Here is a 15850-nt window from a genome sequence, read left to right as displayed (position 1 = left end):
AGTACCTTCCAAACTGGTAACTACCACTGAAGGACAAGGGAAGCAGATACATGTGAACGCCACCATCTGCAACTTCCCCTCAAAGCCATTCATCATCCTGACTTGGAACTATATCATGATTCCTTCACTGTTGCTGGGTCAAAATCTTGGAACTCCCTTCCTAACAGCACTATGGGTGTACCTACTCCTCAGGGACTGCAGCAGTTCAAGAAGAAAACTCGACAATCACCAGGCAGGAGTGTTCCCTTCCTGTCGGGGAACACTTCAGCACCTCAGGGAGCACTTCAGAGGCATTCAGCCTCTGATCTTTGGGTAAGCGTTCTCCAAGGTGGTCTTCAAGACACACAACAACGCAGAATCGCCGAGCAGAAATGGATAGCCAAGTTCTGCACACATGCTGATGGCCTCAACTGGGATCTTGAGTTCATGTCACACTATCTGTAACCCCCAAGACTTGCCTGGGCTTGCAAAATCTCACCAACTGTCCTGGCTTGAGACAATTGACACCTCTTTACATCATCTGTACTTAACCCTCTCTCTACTCGTATTGTCTGCATCTGTTAAGACTCACATTTCAACCATTATCTTGTAAATTGAGTCTGTGTCTATATATTCCCTGTTTGTGAACCCAATCCACCACTCATCTGGTAAAGGGGCAGCGCTTCGAAAGCTCGTGTTACCAAATAAACCTATTGGACTTTAACCTGTGTTGTGAGACTTCTTACTATGGTTTTCTTTCAGCTGCCGTTTTCCCCTTGAATTTTTTTATTAATCATTTCACCTCTTACATTTTATTTACCTTTTGCTCAGCAATAATGCTTAGTATTTGCTATTAGATGGCAATGAAAGCATAACTCAAAACTATCGTTATAACAGGAGCAGTCAATTTGACGCAGAGGGAAGAAAAAAAAAAATCAGATTGTCGGCCACAGAATTACAGGCAACAAATGCAAAAAATAAAAAGGGCCTAGAACAGGAGTTAATTGTCCAAGTGGCCCGGAGCTCCTTAACAAGACTGCTATCCTGCAGTTGATGGCCACTTAGTCAATATACAATTTGAACCACCCTGTGTTGTTGGGATCTTTGGCAGGGGTCCATTCCTAATAAACAAGCAGGCACAAAAACAACATGTCGGAACACTCACAAACTCAGGTGATGTCCTGGGAATGAGGTATGGGTCATCTTGGAACCTGTAATGTACAGCTGTGTGGTCCTGTCAAACAAAGCCAACAGGTATTGAACATCTACAGCCTATACAGAATAAAGTTCCCCCCCATAGATTATTTACTGAAGTTAAACACTCACTCTGTTAACTGTGGCAGCGAGAGCTTGAAGGATTGCCAAATTGTCCCTTGAAAACAAAAATAAAAATTGACAACACCAGCTGAATTCAATATTTCAAGAATGTAGCAGCAGATTCCCCCTTTATATTGGAATTACAGGACAGAAACACAGTTAACTCAGCCCAAATGGTCCATGCTGCACACAAGCTTCCTTCCACTTTACTTAATCTCACTTCTTACCAGCATAAACCTCTGTCTTTCTCTCTCATGCGCGTATCTGGCTTCCCCTCAACTACGTTTATGTTAGTAACCTCACTTTCCCCTTGTGGTAGGAAATTTCACACTCTAATCCGCAGTGGTTCCCAAACTATGGATCGTGACACCCTCTTATATAATACATGAACTTTAATTATATACTGAATGTTACAGTGTTGTTGCTGTTTTGTTGGTGTCTGCGTTCAGATTGGAATATAGTTTGTGAAGCAATGCTCTAATCACTTTGAAACATTTCAACATAATTAAGGTGTTATAGCAGAATGACACATTCATTCCTATAAGATTCTTAGTTCATCGGGTCAAACAGTGCACTGCCATGGAAACACTTGTACTTCATTCACCCGATAACTACATGGTTCAAAATGCTATTTGCCAAGTAGAGGGATAGGAAATTTAATGGACTAAACATTGGTGAATCCCCCACTAACAACATCTGGGGGTGGGGGTGGGACCACATCCACCACAAATATTCACTCAACCAATGCACAGCAGCAGTAGTCTGTACCATTCAAATAGCATCCTCCAAACCTGCAACTCCTACCACCTAGATGGACAGAGGTAGCTTGGGAACACCACCACTCCCAAGTCGTGCTTCAAGTCACACACCATCCTGGTTCGAGACTATACCATCATTCCTCTCTGTTGCTCATTCAAAATCCTGGAACTTCCTCCCTAACAGCACTGAGTGTACTAACACCACATAGACTGCAACAGCTCACCAGCTCAAGGGCAATTTCGGATGAGCAACAAATGCTGGCTACATCAGGGATGTTAACATCCCAGGAATGAATAAAGAAAATATATATCTGGCTGAAACCTTCTGAAATGTCATCGGTGACATAGTTCTTTGGTGGATGCTGCCATCACCTTCCTGTACTCTGATTATTATACTATACCTCAAGTAGATTACTTCTGTTGAGCAGAGTAGAAAGTAACATTAGAAAATAGAAATACTTACCAAGTTTTCTTCCTTGGAATGACTACTTCTTCTGCAGAATCTTAAAAGCAGAGACACAACATTGAATCTTCTAGCAAGGTTTAGCAGCAAGATACAAGATCAGAAATGGCTCTGGTGGCCCCCCAAAAATGAGGGCCTACATCAATATTACCAGGAATGACAAAAAATAAGTTACCTGTCTGTTTGGATACAGCAGAATGACAGAGAAAATGGCTTGTGGAATAATTCCTGTCAAACAAAATTAAGCAAATTAAGAATTATAAATAGAGCGTTACAATTAAACCGCCTCCTTTCTTGTCTAATGCATTGGGTCACTACCCAGGTAGAAACACAAGAGTTTACAACAGATTTAGCACTTCATGGGCATTACAAAAGAAAATACAACAGCAAGCCACAGAAGGAAATATTAGTTCAGAAAGCGAGTCAAAGAGGTAGACTCTAAGTATCGTAAAAGAGGAAAGTGAGGGAGGGGTGTCCGGAGGGAATTCCAGAGTTAAGGACCTAGGCAGTTGAAGGACATTCAAGATTCCAAAATTCAGACTGCACCAATATCTCGGAGGGTTGTGGGATTGATGGAGACAGGGAGAGACGAGGCCATGGAGGGATTGGAAAACAAGTATGAGAATTTTAACATCAAAGCCAGAAGCTAATGTCGGTCAGTGAACACAGGTGAATGGGACTCGATGTGAGTTAATACACGGAGCAGCAGAGTTTTGGATTACCTCAATTTGTGGAGAGTCAAATGTGGGAAACCAGCCAGGAATGTGGAGTAATAATCAAGTCTGGAGACAAAGACATGAATGAGGGTTTCAGCTGATGAGCTGAGACAGGGGAGAAGTTGGGCGATGTTAGAGGTGGAAGTAGACAGTTAGTGATATTTGGACAGGAGTTCAACTCAGGGTCAAATATGACACTGAAGTTGAAAAATAAATTGGTTTAATTACAGACTCTTGCAAGTGAGAAATGAAGTCAGCAGATAGGGAACAGGAATTTAAAAAATGACTTCAGTTTTCCCAATATTTAACAGGGAGGAAATTTCTGCTTATCCAGTACTGGGTGTTGGATAAACAGTCTGATCATTTAGCAATAAGTGGAGGAGTTGAGGTGGTGGTCAGGAAGATCCAGGTGTTGTACACGTGGAAACTAACATCCTGCTTTCGCATGACATTGTTGAGGAACAGTATTTAGATGAGAAATAGGAGAGAGCCAAGGATTGATCCTTGGGGAAACATCAGTAGTAATTGTGCCAAAGAAGGAAACTAAACGATTGCAAGTGACTCTCTGGCAATAATTTCATAGATAAGAATGAAACCAGGTGAGTACAATCCCACTCAGCTGGACAGTGGGAGGGAAGCACTGGAGGAAGATGGTGTGGTCAGCCAGGTCAATGGCCACAAGCAAGTTGAAAAGGACAGCGAGAGATAATTTACTTTTCTCAGTCTACATAAGACTGTGACATAATAGTGAATGAGCTGTATACTCTGTATGGCTCACCTACAGGATTAGTTTAAGACTCTAAACCACAAACATATTGACTAAAATCTCAACAATACATGCCTGAATTATAGATCATTGCAAATCCCCACAACTAGCTTAGCGGCACTGTTCCTTTAAAGGCATAAAGGAGGGCAGAAAAAAATGTTCATGCAAAAATAGAAATCAGAAGAAACATTAACTTTGTTTCAAAGCCACTTGCAATGATACTCAGAAAGGAATTTAGCAATCTTGAGAAAAACAGTTTGTTGTGTCTGTTTTACTTCCAAGAAGCACAGACGACACAACAGCAAACGGGATGTTTGATTTGGAAAGTTAATGCAGATTTTGTGCACATGCTAATCACAGAATTGTTCCAGCGCAGGAGGCAGCCATTTGGTCCATCATGTCTGCAAGGGTTCTCTTGAATAAGGATTTCACCAAGTGCCATTCTCCAGCCATCTCCCCGAAGTCCTGCACATCTTTTCTGTTCAATAAGGCAGTGTTGTCACTGGTATAGTAGTCCAGAGACCCAGGGTAATGCTCTGGGGTTCCAGATTCAAATCCCACCATGGCAGATTGATTTGAATAAAAAATCTGGAATTAAAAGTCTGCTGATGACCATGAAACCATTGTCAATTGTTGGAAAAATCCATCTGGTTCACTAATGCCCTTTAGGAAAGGAAATCTGCCGTCCTTACCTGGTCTGGCCTACATGTGACTCCAGAGCCACAGCAATGTGGTTGACTTTCAACTGCCCTCTGAAATGACCTCGCAAGCCACTCAGTTCAAGGGCAATTAGGGACAGGCAACAAATGCTGGTCCAGCGACACCCGCATCCTATGAACAAAGTAATCTATTCTCTTCAAATAATCATCCAATTTACCTCCTTGAATGTCCTCCCCACCCCTGAACTGAGGCACTGCTGCCTCACAGAGCTAGGGACTCGGGTTTGATTCCTTGGGTCACTGTCTGTGTGGAGTTTGAACACACTCCCCGTGTCTGCGTGGGTTTCCTCCAGGTGCTCCGGTTTTCCTCCAACAGTCCGAAAGACGTGCTGGTTAGATGCAGTGGCCGTGCTAAATTGTCCCTCAGTGTACCCGAACGGGTGCCGGAGCGTGGCGACTCGGGGATTTTCACAGTAACTTCATTGCAGGGTTAATGTAAGCCTTACTTGTGGCACTAATAAATAAAGAAAAACTTTGAACCTGCCTCCATCACGTAACAAGGCGCTGACATTCCAGACGCTAACCACGTGTGGGGATGAAAAGTGTTTTTCTGATATCGCCTTTGAATATTTTGCCAGTTATTTTAAATTCGCGCCCTCCCGTCCCGTGTGTGATCCTTTCCCGGTTGGGAGCCCATCCTCCCCCCCCCGGGTGGGTGGGCGCGCGCTGTGTCCAGGTGCAGGAGGCGATGCTCGCGCTTTGTCCTCGAGAGGGGGGTGGGGGTGTAACGGACCCACGTTCTAGAACCCCGGAGCGTGCAGGATCAGAACGTCCAGCACCTGAACATTCCGAGTCCATGAGAGGCCTTTGACCGACTCTGACTGACGAGCCAGGCCCGAAGCCCACCACCATTCAACTCTCCCCATGCAATCTAACTAAAAGGAAAACACCCCATGGATGGTCAGATATCTTCCTCCCCTCCCGCTCTTACCAATGATCACCGCCGCCCCTTCGGTGCAGTCGCCCGGTCCCTGCCCGGCCACCCTTGCCGACCAGCCGGCGACAGATGCGAGCACAGGGGGCCGCCATCTTAGGCAGCGGCGCACTGCATTGTGGGAAGGCCCTGCTCCTACCAACACGGTCAGAGGGAGGGACGAAGGGAGAGTCGAAACCCGACTGAAGAGAATCTAAGGGCTGATTGCCTCAGGTTGTGCGGAAACCCTTACATACAATTACACTTCGTAATTTGACTTGGTTTCTGATCCTTCGCGTTGTTTCATCTGGGATCAGTGTTCTGGTGCATTCCAGCTGCCCCCCCCTCTCTCCTCCCTGTGGTTCAGGGTTCCTCCTCCATGTTACTGGACGGGCTCTCAGTCAGGTTCCAGCTCCTCGCAGCAGCAGCAACATGCTCATTGGGAAGGAGATCCCCTGGAGGCGCCTGGAGACAATCTCCTTTAGCGTTTATTCCGCGGAAGAAATCAGGTAAATGAGGAAAAAGTCTGCAAAGTGTCAGCTGGGGGCGGGAAGGACAAGGCTCCTTGGAGCAATCCGGCCTCCACTCTTGCCCCGAAATGTGAAGTAAATGTTTCAGATTATTTGTCAGTTTTGGACTGATGTTTAACATTTTCTGGAGTGTGCAGTGTCTGATCTTTAAAGTCACTGTCATTCAGAAAATCCAAACATGTGCTCGTTGGGTGGATTGAACATGGTAAAAGTTACCCCATGGTGTTCAGAGATGGATTGGCCCTGATACGTTGCCCCTTAGTGTCCCAAGATGTGTCGGTTAGCTCATAGAATCTCTACAGTGCAGAAAGCGGTCATTCGGCCCATTGAGATTGCACCGACAACAAACCCACCCAGGTTCTATCCCTGTAGCTGTACGTATTTACCTTATTAATCCCCCTGATACGAAGGGGCAATTTAGCATAGCCAATCCACCTAACCCGCACATCTTTAGAGCGTGGGAGGAAATCGGAGCACCTGGAGGAAACCTATGCAGATACAGGGAGAATGTGCAAACTGCACACAGACAGTGACCCAAGCTGGGAATTGAACCCGAGTCCCTGGCGCTGTGAGGCAGCAATGCTAACCACTGTGCCACCCTTAGACGATTAGCCATGTTAAATGTGGGGCTACTGGGATAGGGTGGGGAGAGGGCCTGTGTCAAATGTTCTGTCAGAAAGTCGTGCAGAGTCAATGGGCCGAATGGTCCCTTCTGCACTGTAAGAATTCTATTATTATATAATATGAACTGGTGGGTGTTCAGGGAGATGAAAGCCATATGTCCAATTAAAAACAGAACATGCTGGAATTACTACAGAAAGTTTATTTTGTTAACAACAACAAAATAAGTTGAAACATAAACATTCTGAATCTCAGCAGGTCCAGCAGTATCTGGAGAGAGAAGCAAAGTTAACGTTTCGAGTCCAGTTCGGAACCAAAGAAGCTACAGTGGACTTGAAATATCAACTTTGTTTACCTCTCCACAGATGCTACCAGACCAGCTGAGTCTTTCCGGCACTTACTATTTTATTTCAGTTATCCAACCTTTGCACTATTTGCTTCTATTAAAATTCTGAATCTGCTGTCTTAGGACCAGACCCCCCAGCCTACTCGTCTTTGTGGGCTGCAAAGGAGTCTTAACTCCTTCAGTTGCTTTCCTGATCCTTTGCATGTCTGCAGTCTTTTGAGCTCACAATTATTTAAACACAGTAGACTTTTCAAGGCTGTGTAGAACTATTCTTTTATAGAGTTATGTATAACTACCTTAAATACTCATTCTCCTAACCACTGGTTCACTGTGGCTGCAATGTGTACCATCCACAAGATGCACTGCAGCAACTTTCCAAAGTTTCTGTAATCTTGATGTCCCAAACCTGTCACCTCTACATTCAGGAAAACAGCAGGTCAGCCGGAACACTGCCACTTCCATAAGTTCCCCTGCAAGACACACATTATCCTGACTTAGAAATACATCATCATTCTTTCATTGTCGTTGGGCCAAAATCCTCGAACTCCCTACCGAACATTCCCATGGGTACATCTGCACCATCTGGATGGCAGTGGTTCAAGAAGACAGCTCACCAGCTCGTTCTCAAGGTGATTAGTAATTGACAAATTCTGGTCTTGCCAGCAATGCCCATAGCCCTCAAATGAATAAAAAACAATATGAGGATAGAAGGGGGTCACAAGTTCAAAACATTAAAGGCAAATCCAGCACTAAAATTAGGAAGTTCTTCAGGCAAGCAATGGTGTGTGAAACATACTGCTATACAAAGCAATGTAGTTGAAAGATGTACACAACATTTGGAGGCTGCAGTGAAGGTGTACAAGATTATGACAGATTTAGATAAGGTAAACAAAGAAACATTTTTCCCTTTAGCTGATGTGACAGATTTAAGGCCAGAGTTGACTTTTGCACAGCAAGTGGTAATGACCTGGACCTCACTACCTAATGAGGTTGGTGAAAGTAGAGATGATGAATGTTTTCAAAAGGAAATTGAATGGGTACTTTTTAAAATTAATTAATGGGATGTGGGTGTTGCTGGCTCGGCCAGCTTACATTACCCTTTCCTGATTGCCCTTGAGAAGATGGTGGTGAGCTGTCTTCTTGAACCTTGCAGCCCATGTGGTGTAAGTACATCCACAGTGCTGTTAAGGAGGGAATTCCAGCATTTTGACCCAAGGAAGGCGAAGAAACAGTGATATATTTCCAAGTCAGGATGGTGAGTGACTTGGAGGGGAACTTCCAGTTGGTGATGTTCCTGTGCATCTGCTGCCCTGCATCTGGTGCATCTAGTGCGGCAACAACAATCTCTCCCTCAATGTCAACAAAACGAAGGAGATTGTCATCGACTTCAGGAAGTGTAAAGGAGAACATGTCCCTGTCTACACCAACGGGGATGAAGTAGAAAGGGTCGAGAGCTTCCAAGTTTTTAGGTGTCCAGATCACCAACAACCTGTCCTGGTCCCCCCATGCCGACACTAAAATTAAGAAAGCCCACCAACGCCTCTACTTTCTCAGAAGACGAAGGAAATTTAGCATGTTAGTTACGACTCTCACCAACTTTTACAGATGCACCATAGAAAGCATTATTTCTGGTTGTATCGCAACTTGGTATGGCTCCTGCTCTGCCCAAGACCGCGAGGAACTACAAATGGTTGTGAATATAGCCCAATCCATCACGCAAACCAGCCTCCCATCCATTGACTCTGTCTCCACTTCCCGCTGCCTCGGCAAAGCAGCCAGCATAATTAAGGACCCCAGACATTCTCTCTTCCACCTTTTTCTGTCGGGAAAAAAATACAAAAGTCTGAGGTCACATACCAACAGACTTAAGAACAGCTTCTTCCCTGCTGCTGTCAGACTTTTGAATGGACTTACCTTGCATTAAGTTGATCTTTCCCTACACCCTAGCTATGACTGTAACACTACATTCTGCACTCTCTTGTTTCCTTCACTATGAACAGTATGCTTTGTCTGTATAGCACACAAGAAACAGTACTTTTCACTGTATGTTAATACATGTGACAATAATAAATCAAATCAAAAACCCTTGTCCTTCTGGATGATAGTGGTTGTGGATTTAGAAGGTGATGTCTAAGGAACCTTGGGGAGTTCCTGGAGTGCATCTTGTAGATGGTACACACTGCTGCTACTGAGTGTCAGGAGTGGAGGGATTGAATGTTTGTGGAAGGGATGCCAATTAAGTGGGCTGATTTGTCAAGCTTCTTGAATGTTGTTGGAGCTGCACTCATTCAGGCAAGGGGAGAGTATTCCATCACACTCCTAACTGTGTCTTGTAGATTGTGGACCGAATTTCAGGCGTTGGAAATGAATTACTTGTTGCAGGATTCCTGGCCTCTGACCTGCTCTTGTTGCCACAGGATTTAAATGGCTAGTCCAGTTGACTTTTTGGTTGATGGTAACCACCAGGATGTTGATAGTAATGGCAATGCCATTGAATGACAAAGGGTGATAGTTGGATTTTCTCATTGCCTGACGTTTGTGGTGTCGCAAATGTTGCCACTTATCAGCCCAAGCCTGGATATTGTCCAGGTCTTGCTGCCTTTGGACATGGACTGCTTCAGTACCTGAGAAGTCGCGAATGGGGTTGGACATTATGCAGTCATCAGTGAACGTTCCCACTTCTGACCTTATGATGGAGGGAAGGTCATTGATGAAGCAGCTGAAGATAGTTGGGCCTACGACACTCCCCTGAGGAACTCCTGCTGTGATATCCTGGAACTAAGATGATTGACCTCCATCAACCACAGCCATCTTCCTTTGTGCCAGTTATGACTCCAACTAGTGCAGAGTTTTCCCCCTGATTCCCATTGGCTCCGGTTTTGCTCAGGCACCTTGATGCCACACACTTAAGTATGGCCTTGCTATCAAAGGACAGTCAATCTCACCAAGTTCAAAACAAGGCAGTGATGAGGTCAGGAGCTGAGTGACTCTGGTGGAACCCAAACTGAGCAGTGAACAGGTTTTGGCTAAATAAGTGCTGCCAGATTGCATTGTTGATGACCCCTTCCATCACTTTCCTGGTGGTTGAGAGTAGACTGATGAGGTGGGAATTGGCTGGTTTGGTGTAATGGTTGAGTGGGGAATATGCTGCACCATGAGATTACAGATTATGGGCTGAATGGTCTGTTCCTGCTTCTATTCGCAAAATTTCTATGTAAATTTTTCCGATCTCTTCCCTCACTCTTTCAATCTTCTGCCTAACCTCCCATCCCCTCCTTCTGATCTTCCCCATACCTCGGTCTTCGATTTGCCCGTAGGCCTCTGATGGCTTTTCCAATCCCATTCTCTCACCCCCTGAGAAATAGAACTAACAGGAAGAAACTGTCATATCTCCTCATAAAGAACAGAGTATTATTTAAATGGAAAAAAAAAAGCTACAACACAAAGGGACTTGGGGGCATTTGTGCATGAAACACAGAAAGCTAGCACACAGGTACTGCAGGTAATCAGGAAAGCTAATGGAATGTTGGCCCTTATTTCAAGGAACACCAGGGTAGAGAAATCTTGCTGCAGCTGTACAAGGTAGTAGTGAGACTACATCTGGATTTCTGTGAGCACTTTTGGTCCCCTTATTTAAGGAAAGATATGATTTCATTAGCGGCACTTCAGAGAAGGTTAAACTGCCTTCACTAGGTTGATCCCCGGTAAGGAGGGGTTGTCTTATGAGGAATAGTTAAACAGGTTGGGACTCTACTCAGTGGAATTAAGAAGAATAAGAGATGTAATTGAAACATATGGGATTCTTAAGGGGCTTGATAGGGTAAATGCTGAGAGGATGTTTCCCCTCCTGAGAGAGTCTAGGACCAGAGGACATAGTCTCAGAATGAAGGGGTGTCAATTTAAGAATGAGATGAGGAGGAATCTCTTCCCTCAAAGGGTTGTGAGTCTTTGGGACTCCTTGCTGCAGGGAGTTGTGGGGGCAGAGTTCCTGTGCACATTGAAAGCTGAGATAGATTATTGATCAGTAAGGGAATTGAGGATTACAGGGAAAGGGCGGAAAGTGGACGTGAGGAATGCTGGATCAGCCATGATCCTATTGAATGGCAGGTGGAGCAGGCTCGAGGGGCCGAATGGCCGCCTCCTGTTCCTATTTCTTTTGGTCTTATAAATTGGAACACTCGATTAGGTTTCCATTGAATCTTCTCTGCTCGACAGTGTGGAAAATTGCCCAGGTATGTCCCGTACACAAAAAGCAGGACAAATTCAACCTGGCCAATTACTGCCCAATCAGGGTCCGTTTGGAGCATAAACGTCAGTATGAGCCAGTTGGGCCAAGGGGCTCATTTTTAGGCTGTGCATTCTATGTAATGACTAGTCTTGTCCCACCCTATCTAAGTGAGACAAAAGAAGTTAGTTTGCGCACTAATTGAGAGATGTTAGACTGGGACATTTGAAATGCAGACATGTTATCAGGAACCACTTGAAATTATTTGCATTGCTCCTAAAATAATTGCATTTTAAGGAGTGATTGCGAAGAAGAAACATTGGTAGATTTAGCAGTATCCATTCATCCTTGTTTAATAACAACTTCTTTACTTGGGTTAACTCAAAATGTTTTCATTTTTTCCGTAGGAAACTGAGTGTAAAGGCAATCACCAATCCTTATTTCCTGGATAATGTGGGCAACCCAGCAGTTAATGGCCTGTATGATCTGGCATTGGGTCCGGCCGATTCCAAGGAAGTTTGTGGGACCTGTGCACAAGATTACACTAATTGTCCTGGACACATGGGCCATATAGATCTCCCACTAACGGTCTATAATCCCCTATTTTTTGATGTAAGTATTATAAGCCATAAAGATACAAGATGTAATATATACATTATGTATTGGCTATGTGGGGGATACTGCTATTACTGTTGTGTATGCAGTTATATTGATACTTTAGCATTGGGGCAATTAGGGGGTAACTGGTAAGTCACTACATGTTGGTCGACTGCAGCTGATGACTTTTGTTCAAGTTCCTGGATTTATGGTTGCCAGCAATGGAATAAGTTGTGCGATGGTCGTAACTTGCCACACTCAAAGTAGTGGAAGAGAGGTCATAAATGCTCAGGACTCTTTTGCTACTCTGTGTTCGCTGGTATGTGTGCATTCATCAAAATTGGCACGGTGCCTTACCAATTCAAAAATTACTGCTGCTAATGTTAGCAGACCTGGCTTAAATTTTATGTATGAAATTCTCCTGTCTACTGTTTTAATATTTACATGTGCTAATTGAACAGTAACCGTTATTTCTGAACACAACTCAGGATAGAGGAGCAGGAATAGACCATACGGCCTGCTCCTCCATTCATTACAATGATCTTCTGCGCCAACCCTACTTTGCTGTTTGCTTCCCATATCCGTTGATTCCCTGAGATACCAAAATTCTATCTGTCCCAGCCTTCGGTTTAGCTCAGCTGGCTATAAAGCCGGTTAGTGATGCAGAGCGACGCCAGCAGTGCAGGTTTAATTCCCGTACTGGCTGAGGTTATTCATGAAGGCTCGCCTTTTCAACCTTGCTCCTCGCCAGAGGTGTGGTGTTCCTTGGGTTAAATCATGACCAATCACCTTCGAAGGGGAGAGCACCCTCTGATTTTCTCGGACTATAGTGACTTTAAATACATTCACCTTTAAATTTACTTTTAAATACATTTAGTGATGGAGAATTATAGAATAGGGCCTGGGTGGGATTGTGGCCGGTATAGGATTGATTGGCCGAATGGCCTCCTTCTATACTGGAGGGATTCTATGATATGATTCTATGAGTTCACAATCTTCTGGGTCTGGAGCCAATATTTACTCAGTTTAGATTTATTCACAAAATGAATCATTACAAGTAATATACCTCCAAAGCAACCACACCACAGTGACAGTAGGCGTCCTTTTATACGTGTTCAAGTAACAACCCAGTCAATACTCTCACTAACATACGGTTAACTGCAGTTGATATACAATTAACATTGTCAGCTTGAAAATGCTCTATTTACCCTGACTCTGCTTCCTAATTGCCCTTGAGAAGATTATTTAACATTTCAGATAGGTTCACTTGGATGATTCCAAAAAGCCTCATCCCTTATCAAAGGTTTGGGATTAAATGGATTGAAAATGTAAGCTTTTGGAACCCTGTGAAACAGTGACCAAAGCGAGGTAGAATTTAAATGTGAATAAATTGCCAATCAGACAGTATCAGATGTCATGTAGGATGTTTGTATTTGAATTGAGTGATTTGTTTTCTCCTTCATGTAGTTGCCTGGCAACTAAATGTCCAATCACTGCAATAATGTATTGAGTTAAGTCAAAACCTAGTAGCTTTTTGTTGACAGGTTATATACCAACAGAAGTAGAGCAGCTAATACCAAACTAAATCTTAGACAAAAATACTTCTTATTCCCCACGATCTGAAGTGTTGTTAAGGGCAGAAACACACTTGGAAACTGTAAGATGAAATACATTGTGTACTACTTAATTTTGTATTTTGGCTTTTTTTGCAGGACTCGGACATTAATGGGTATTGCAACAATTTTGCATAATGTAATTAACTGGTTTGTGGCATTAATTTAAACTCGAGTTAATGTTAAACATTTTAGCTTGGCTTTCTTACTCTGTTTCATTGTGATTGTAAATTTATTTAAAGGATTAATTTCTGATTGCATTGAGATAGTGAAAAAGTAAAAATTAAAGTTTATTTATTAGTCACAAGTAAGGCTTACGTTAACACTGCAATGAAGTTACTGTGAAATTCCCCTAGTCGACACACTTCTATGCACTTCTGACATGGGATATGAATTGATAGAAGGTATGGTTTCTTCTCACTTCTGTGTTATCCCTAAGGATTCTTTTTTTGTCTTTAAACAAATACCTTTCTGCACAGAAACTCCATCTGATGATAAGAGGCTCCTGTTTGAATTGCCATTTGCTGACCTGCTCCCGTCCAATGATGTACCTGCTGTTAAATCAGTTACAAGTCGTCAATGTTGGAGCTATTGAAGCTGTGTATGAATTGGAGAAAGTACTGAATGAAGTGAGTACTTGATATTCAGTTGAAAAATTGTGAGCCATTTCATCTCAATGGTTACAAGATCATTATTTCCTGAAAGATTTCAGTTCATTTATTTGAAAGTCTTTTGACAAATTCAAGTGTCAGTTTTTGCTCGGTGGTAGTATTCACACACCTGATTCAGAAGATCAAAGATTCAAAGTCCTTTCCAGAGAGTAGAGAATCTAGGCTGGCACTTCAGTGCAGTATTAAAGCTGTGTTGCATTGTTGGAGGTGCCATCTTTTTGAATGGCACATTAAGCCGAACTCCCATCTGCATAATAAATCCCAGGGCAGCGTTTGATGAAGAATAAGGTAATTTTCCTGGTGACCTGGCCAATATTTATAACATGAACAGAGGTCACTGGAAAAACTCAGCAGGTCTGCCAGCATCTATCGGGAGGGAAACGTTTCGAGCCCACAGACTCTGTCAAATTGGAAAGGAGGGAGAATGTAGAAACTGCAACAAAAGGTAACAACTTCAACAACAAAGACAGATGGACTGGTGTGAGAGGGGGAGGGGGGTGTATTGCATTGAGGCAATACATGTATTGAATATTTTTTTTTTAAAAAGGGAGGGGGTTTAAGATGAAGGGAAAGGGTCAAAATCTAATGTTGCCGAACTCAGCATTGAGTTCTGAGGGCTGTAACGTGCCCAAGTGGAAGACGAGATGCTGCTCCTCCAGCTTGCACTAGAGCATTGCAGCAGGCCAAGGATGGACATGTGGGCATGAGAGCAAGATGCTGAGTTAAAATGGCATGCAACAGGAAGGTTGGGATCATGTTTGCAGACTGAGCAAAGGTGTTCCGCAGAACTAATTCACTACCACTAAGACAGGTTTTCATTAGACTTTTTCATGGTGGTTTGATCAAACTGAGTTGTTTGCTAGGTGGCTTCAGAGGGCACTAAAGAGTGGGTATGGGTGAGTAGTTACTGACCAGACCAGGTAAAGACTGAAGGTGAACCAGATGGGTTTTTAAGAAAATCTGGTAGTTTCTTGGTCACCATTATTGATGCCAGCTTTTAATTGGCCATTTTAAAAATTTAATTAATTGAATTTAAATTCTTCAGCTACATTGTGAATCCATAACCTCTATCGCACAGAAGGACAAGGGGATGCAAATGCAGGAGAACATCACCACATGCAAGTTCTCTTCCATGTGCCACTCACCATCCTTACATGGAAATATATCCCCACCGTTCTTTCACTGTCACTGGATCAAAATCCTGGAACTCCATTCCTAAGAGTACTGTGGGTGTATCTGCACAACATGGACTGCAGCAGTTCAAGAAGGTGGCTCACCACCCTCATTCTGAAGGGCAGTTAAGGGATTGGCAATAATTGCCATGCATTCCAGTGCTGCCCACGTCCCGTGAATCCCAGTCGGGGAATTGAGTATAAAAACTGGCAGGTCATGCTGCAGCTGTACAGAACCTTAGTTAGGTCTTATTTAGAATATTGTGTACAATTCTGATCGCCACACTACCAGAAGGATGTAGATGCTTTGGAGAGGGTACAGAAGAGGTTTACCAGGATGATGCCTGGTCTGGAGGGTACTAGCTACGAGGAGAGGTTGCTTTGTTCTCACTGGAACGATGGAGGTTGAGGGATGACCTGATAGAGGTCTACAAGATTGAGTGG

The 15850-nt window shown here is 43.6% G+C and overlaps 2 protein-coding genes across 3 annotated transcripts in view; one reads left to right on the top strand and one right to left on the bottom strand.

Moving 5' to 3' along the window:
* ptcd3 (pentatricopeptide repeat domain 3) overlaps positions 1–5786 on the bottom strand; it is a 39575-nt gene extending 33789 nt beyond the window's left edge. Inside the window, exons 1-5 of the mRNA XM_078223565.1 lie at positions 5650–5786; positions 2693–2745; positions 2518–2557; positions 1306–1351; positions 1145–1213 (exon numbers count right to left, since the gene is read on the bottom strand). Coding sequence (XP_078079691.1) covers positions 1145–1213; positions 1306–1351; positions 2518–2557; positions 2693–2745; positions 5650–5747 — 306 coding nt within the window. The 5' untranslated portion in view covers positions 5748–5786. The remainder of the gene's footprint in view (positions 1–1144; positions 1214–1305; positions 1352–2517; positions 2558–2692; positions 2746–5649) is intronic.
* A 36-nt stretch (positions 5787–5822) lies between these two features.
* polr1a (RNA polymerase I subunit A) overlaps positions 5823–15850 on the top strand; it is a 139239-nt gene continuing 129211 nt past the window's right edge. Inside the window, exons 1-3 of one of the 2 annotated variants that reach the window (XM_078223480.1) lie at positions 5823–6140; positions 11761–11965; positions 14043–14192. In XM_078223480.1, the coding sequence (XP_078079606.1) occupies positions 6064–6140; positions 11761–11965; positions 14043–14192 (432 nt within the window). In that variant the 5' untranslated portion in view covers positions 5823–6063. The remainder of the gene's footprint in view (positions 6141–11760; positions 11966–14042; positions 14193–15850) is intronic. The other variant, XM_078223491.1, reaches the window with a different exon arrangement.

Source organism: Mustelus asterias, chromosome 1 (genome assembly GCF_964213995.1).
Source record: "Mustelus asterias chromosome 1, sMusAst1.hap1.1, whole genome shotgun sequence".
Taxonomy (NCBI): Eukaryota; Metazoa; Chordata; class Chondrichthyes; order Carcharhiniformes; family Triakidae; genus Mustelus; species Mustelus asterias.
Note: the sequence above shows the minus strand (reverse complement) of the source record. Positions and strands in the feature narration are given on the sequence as shown.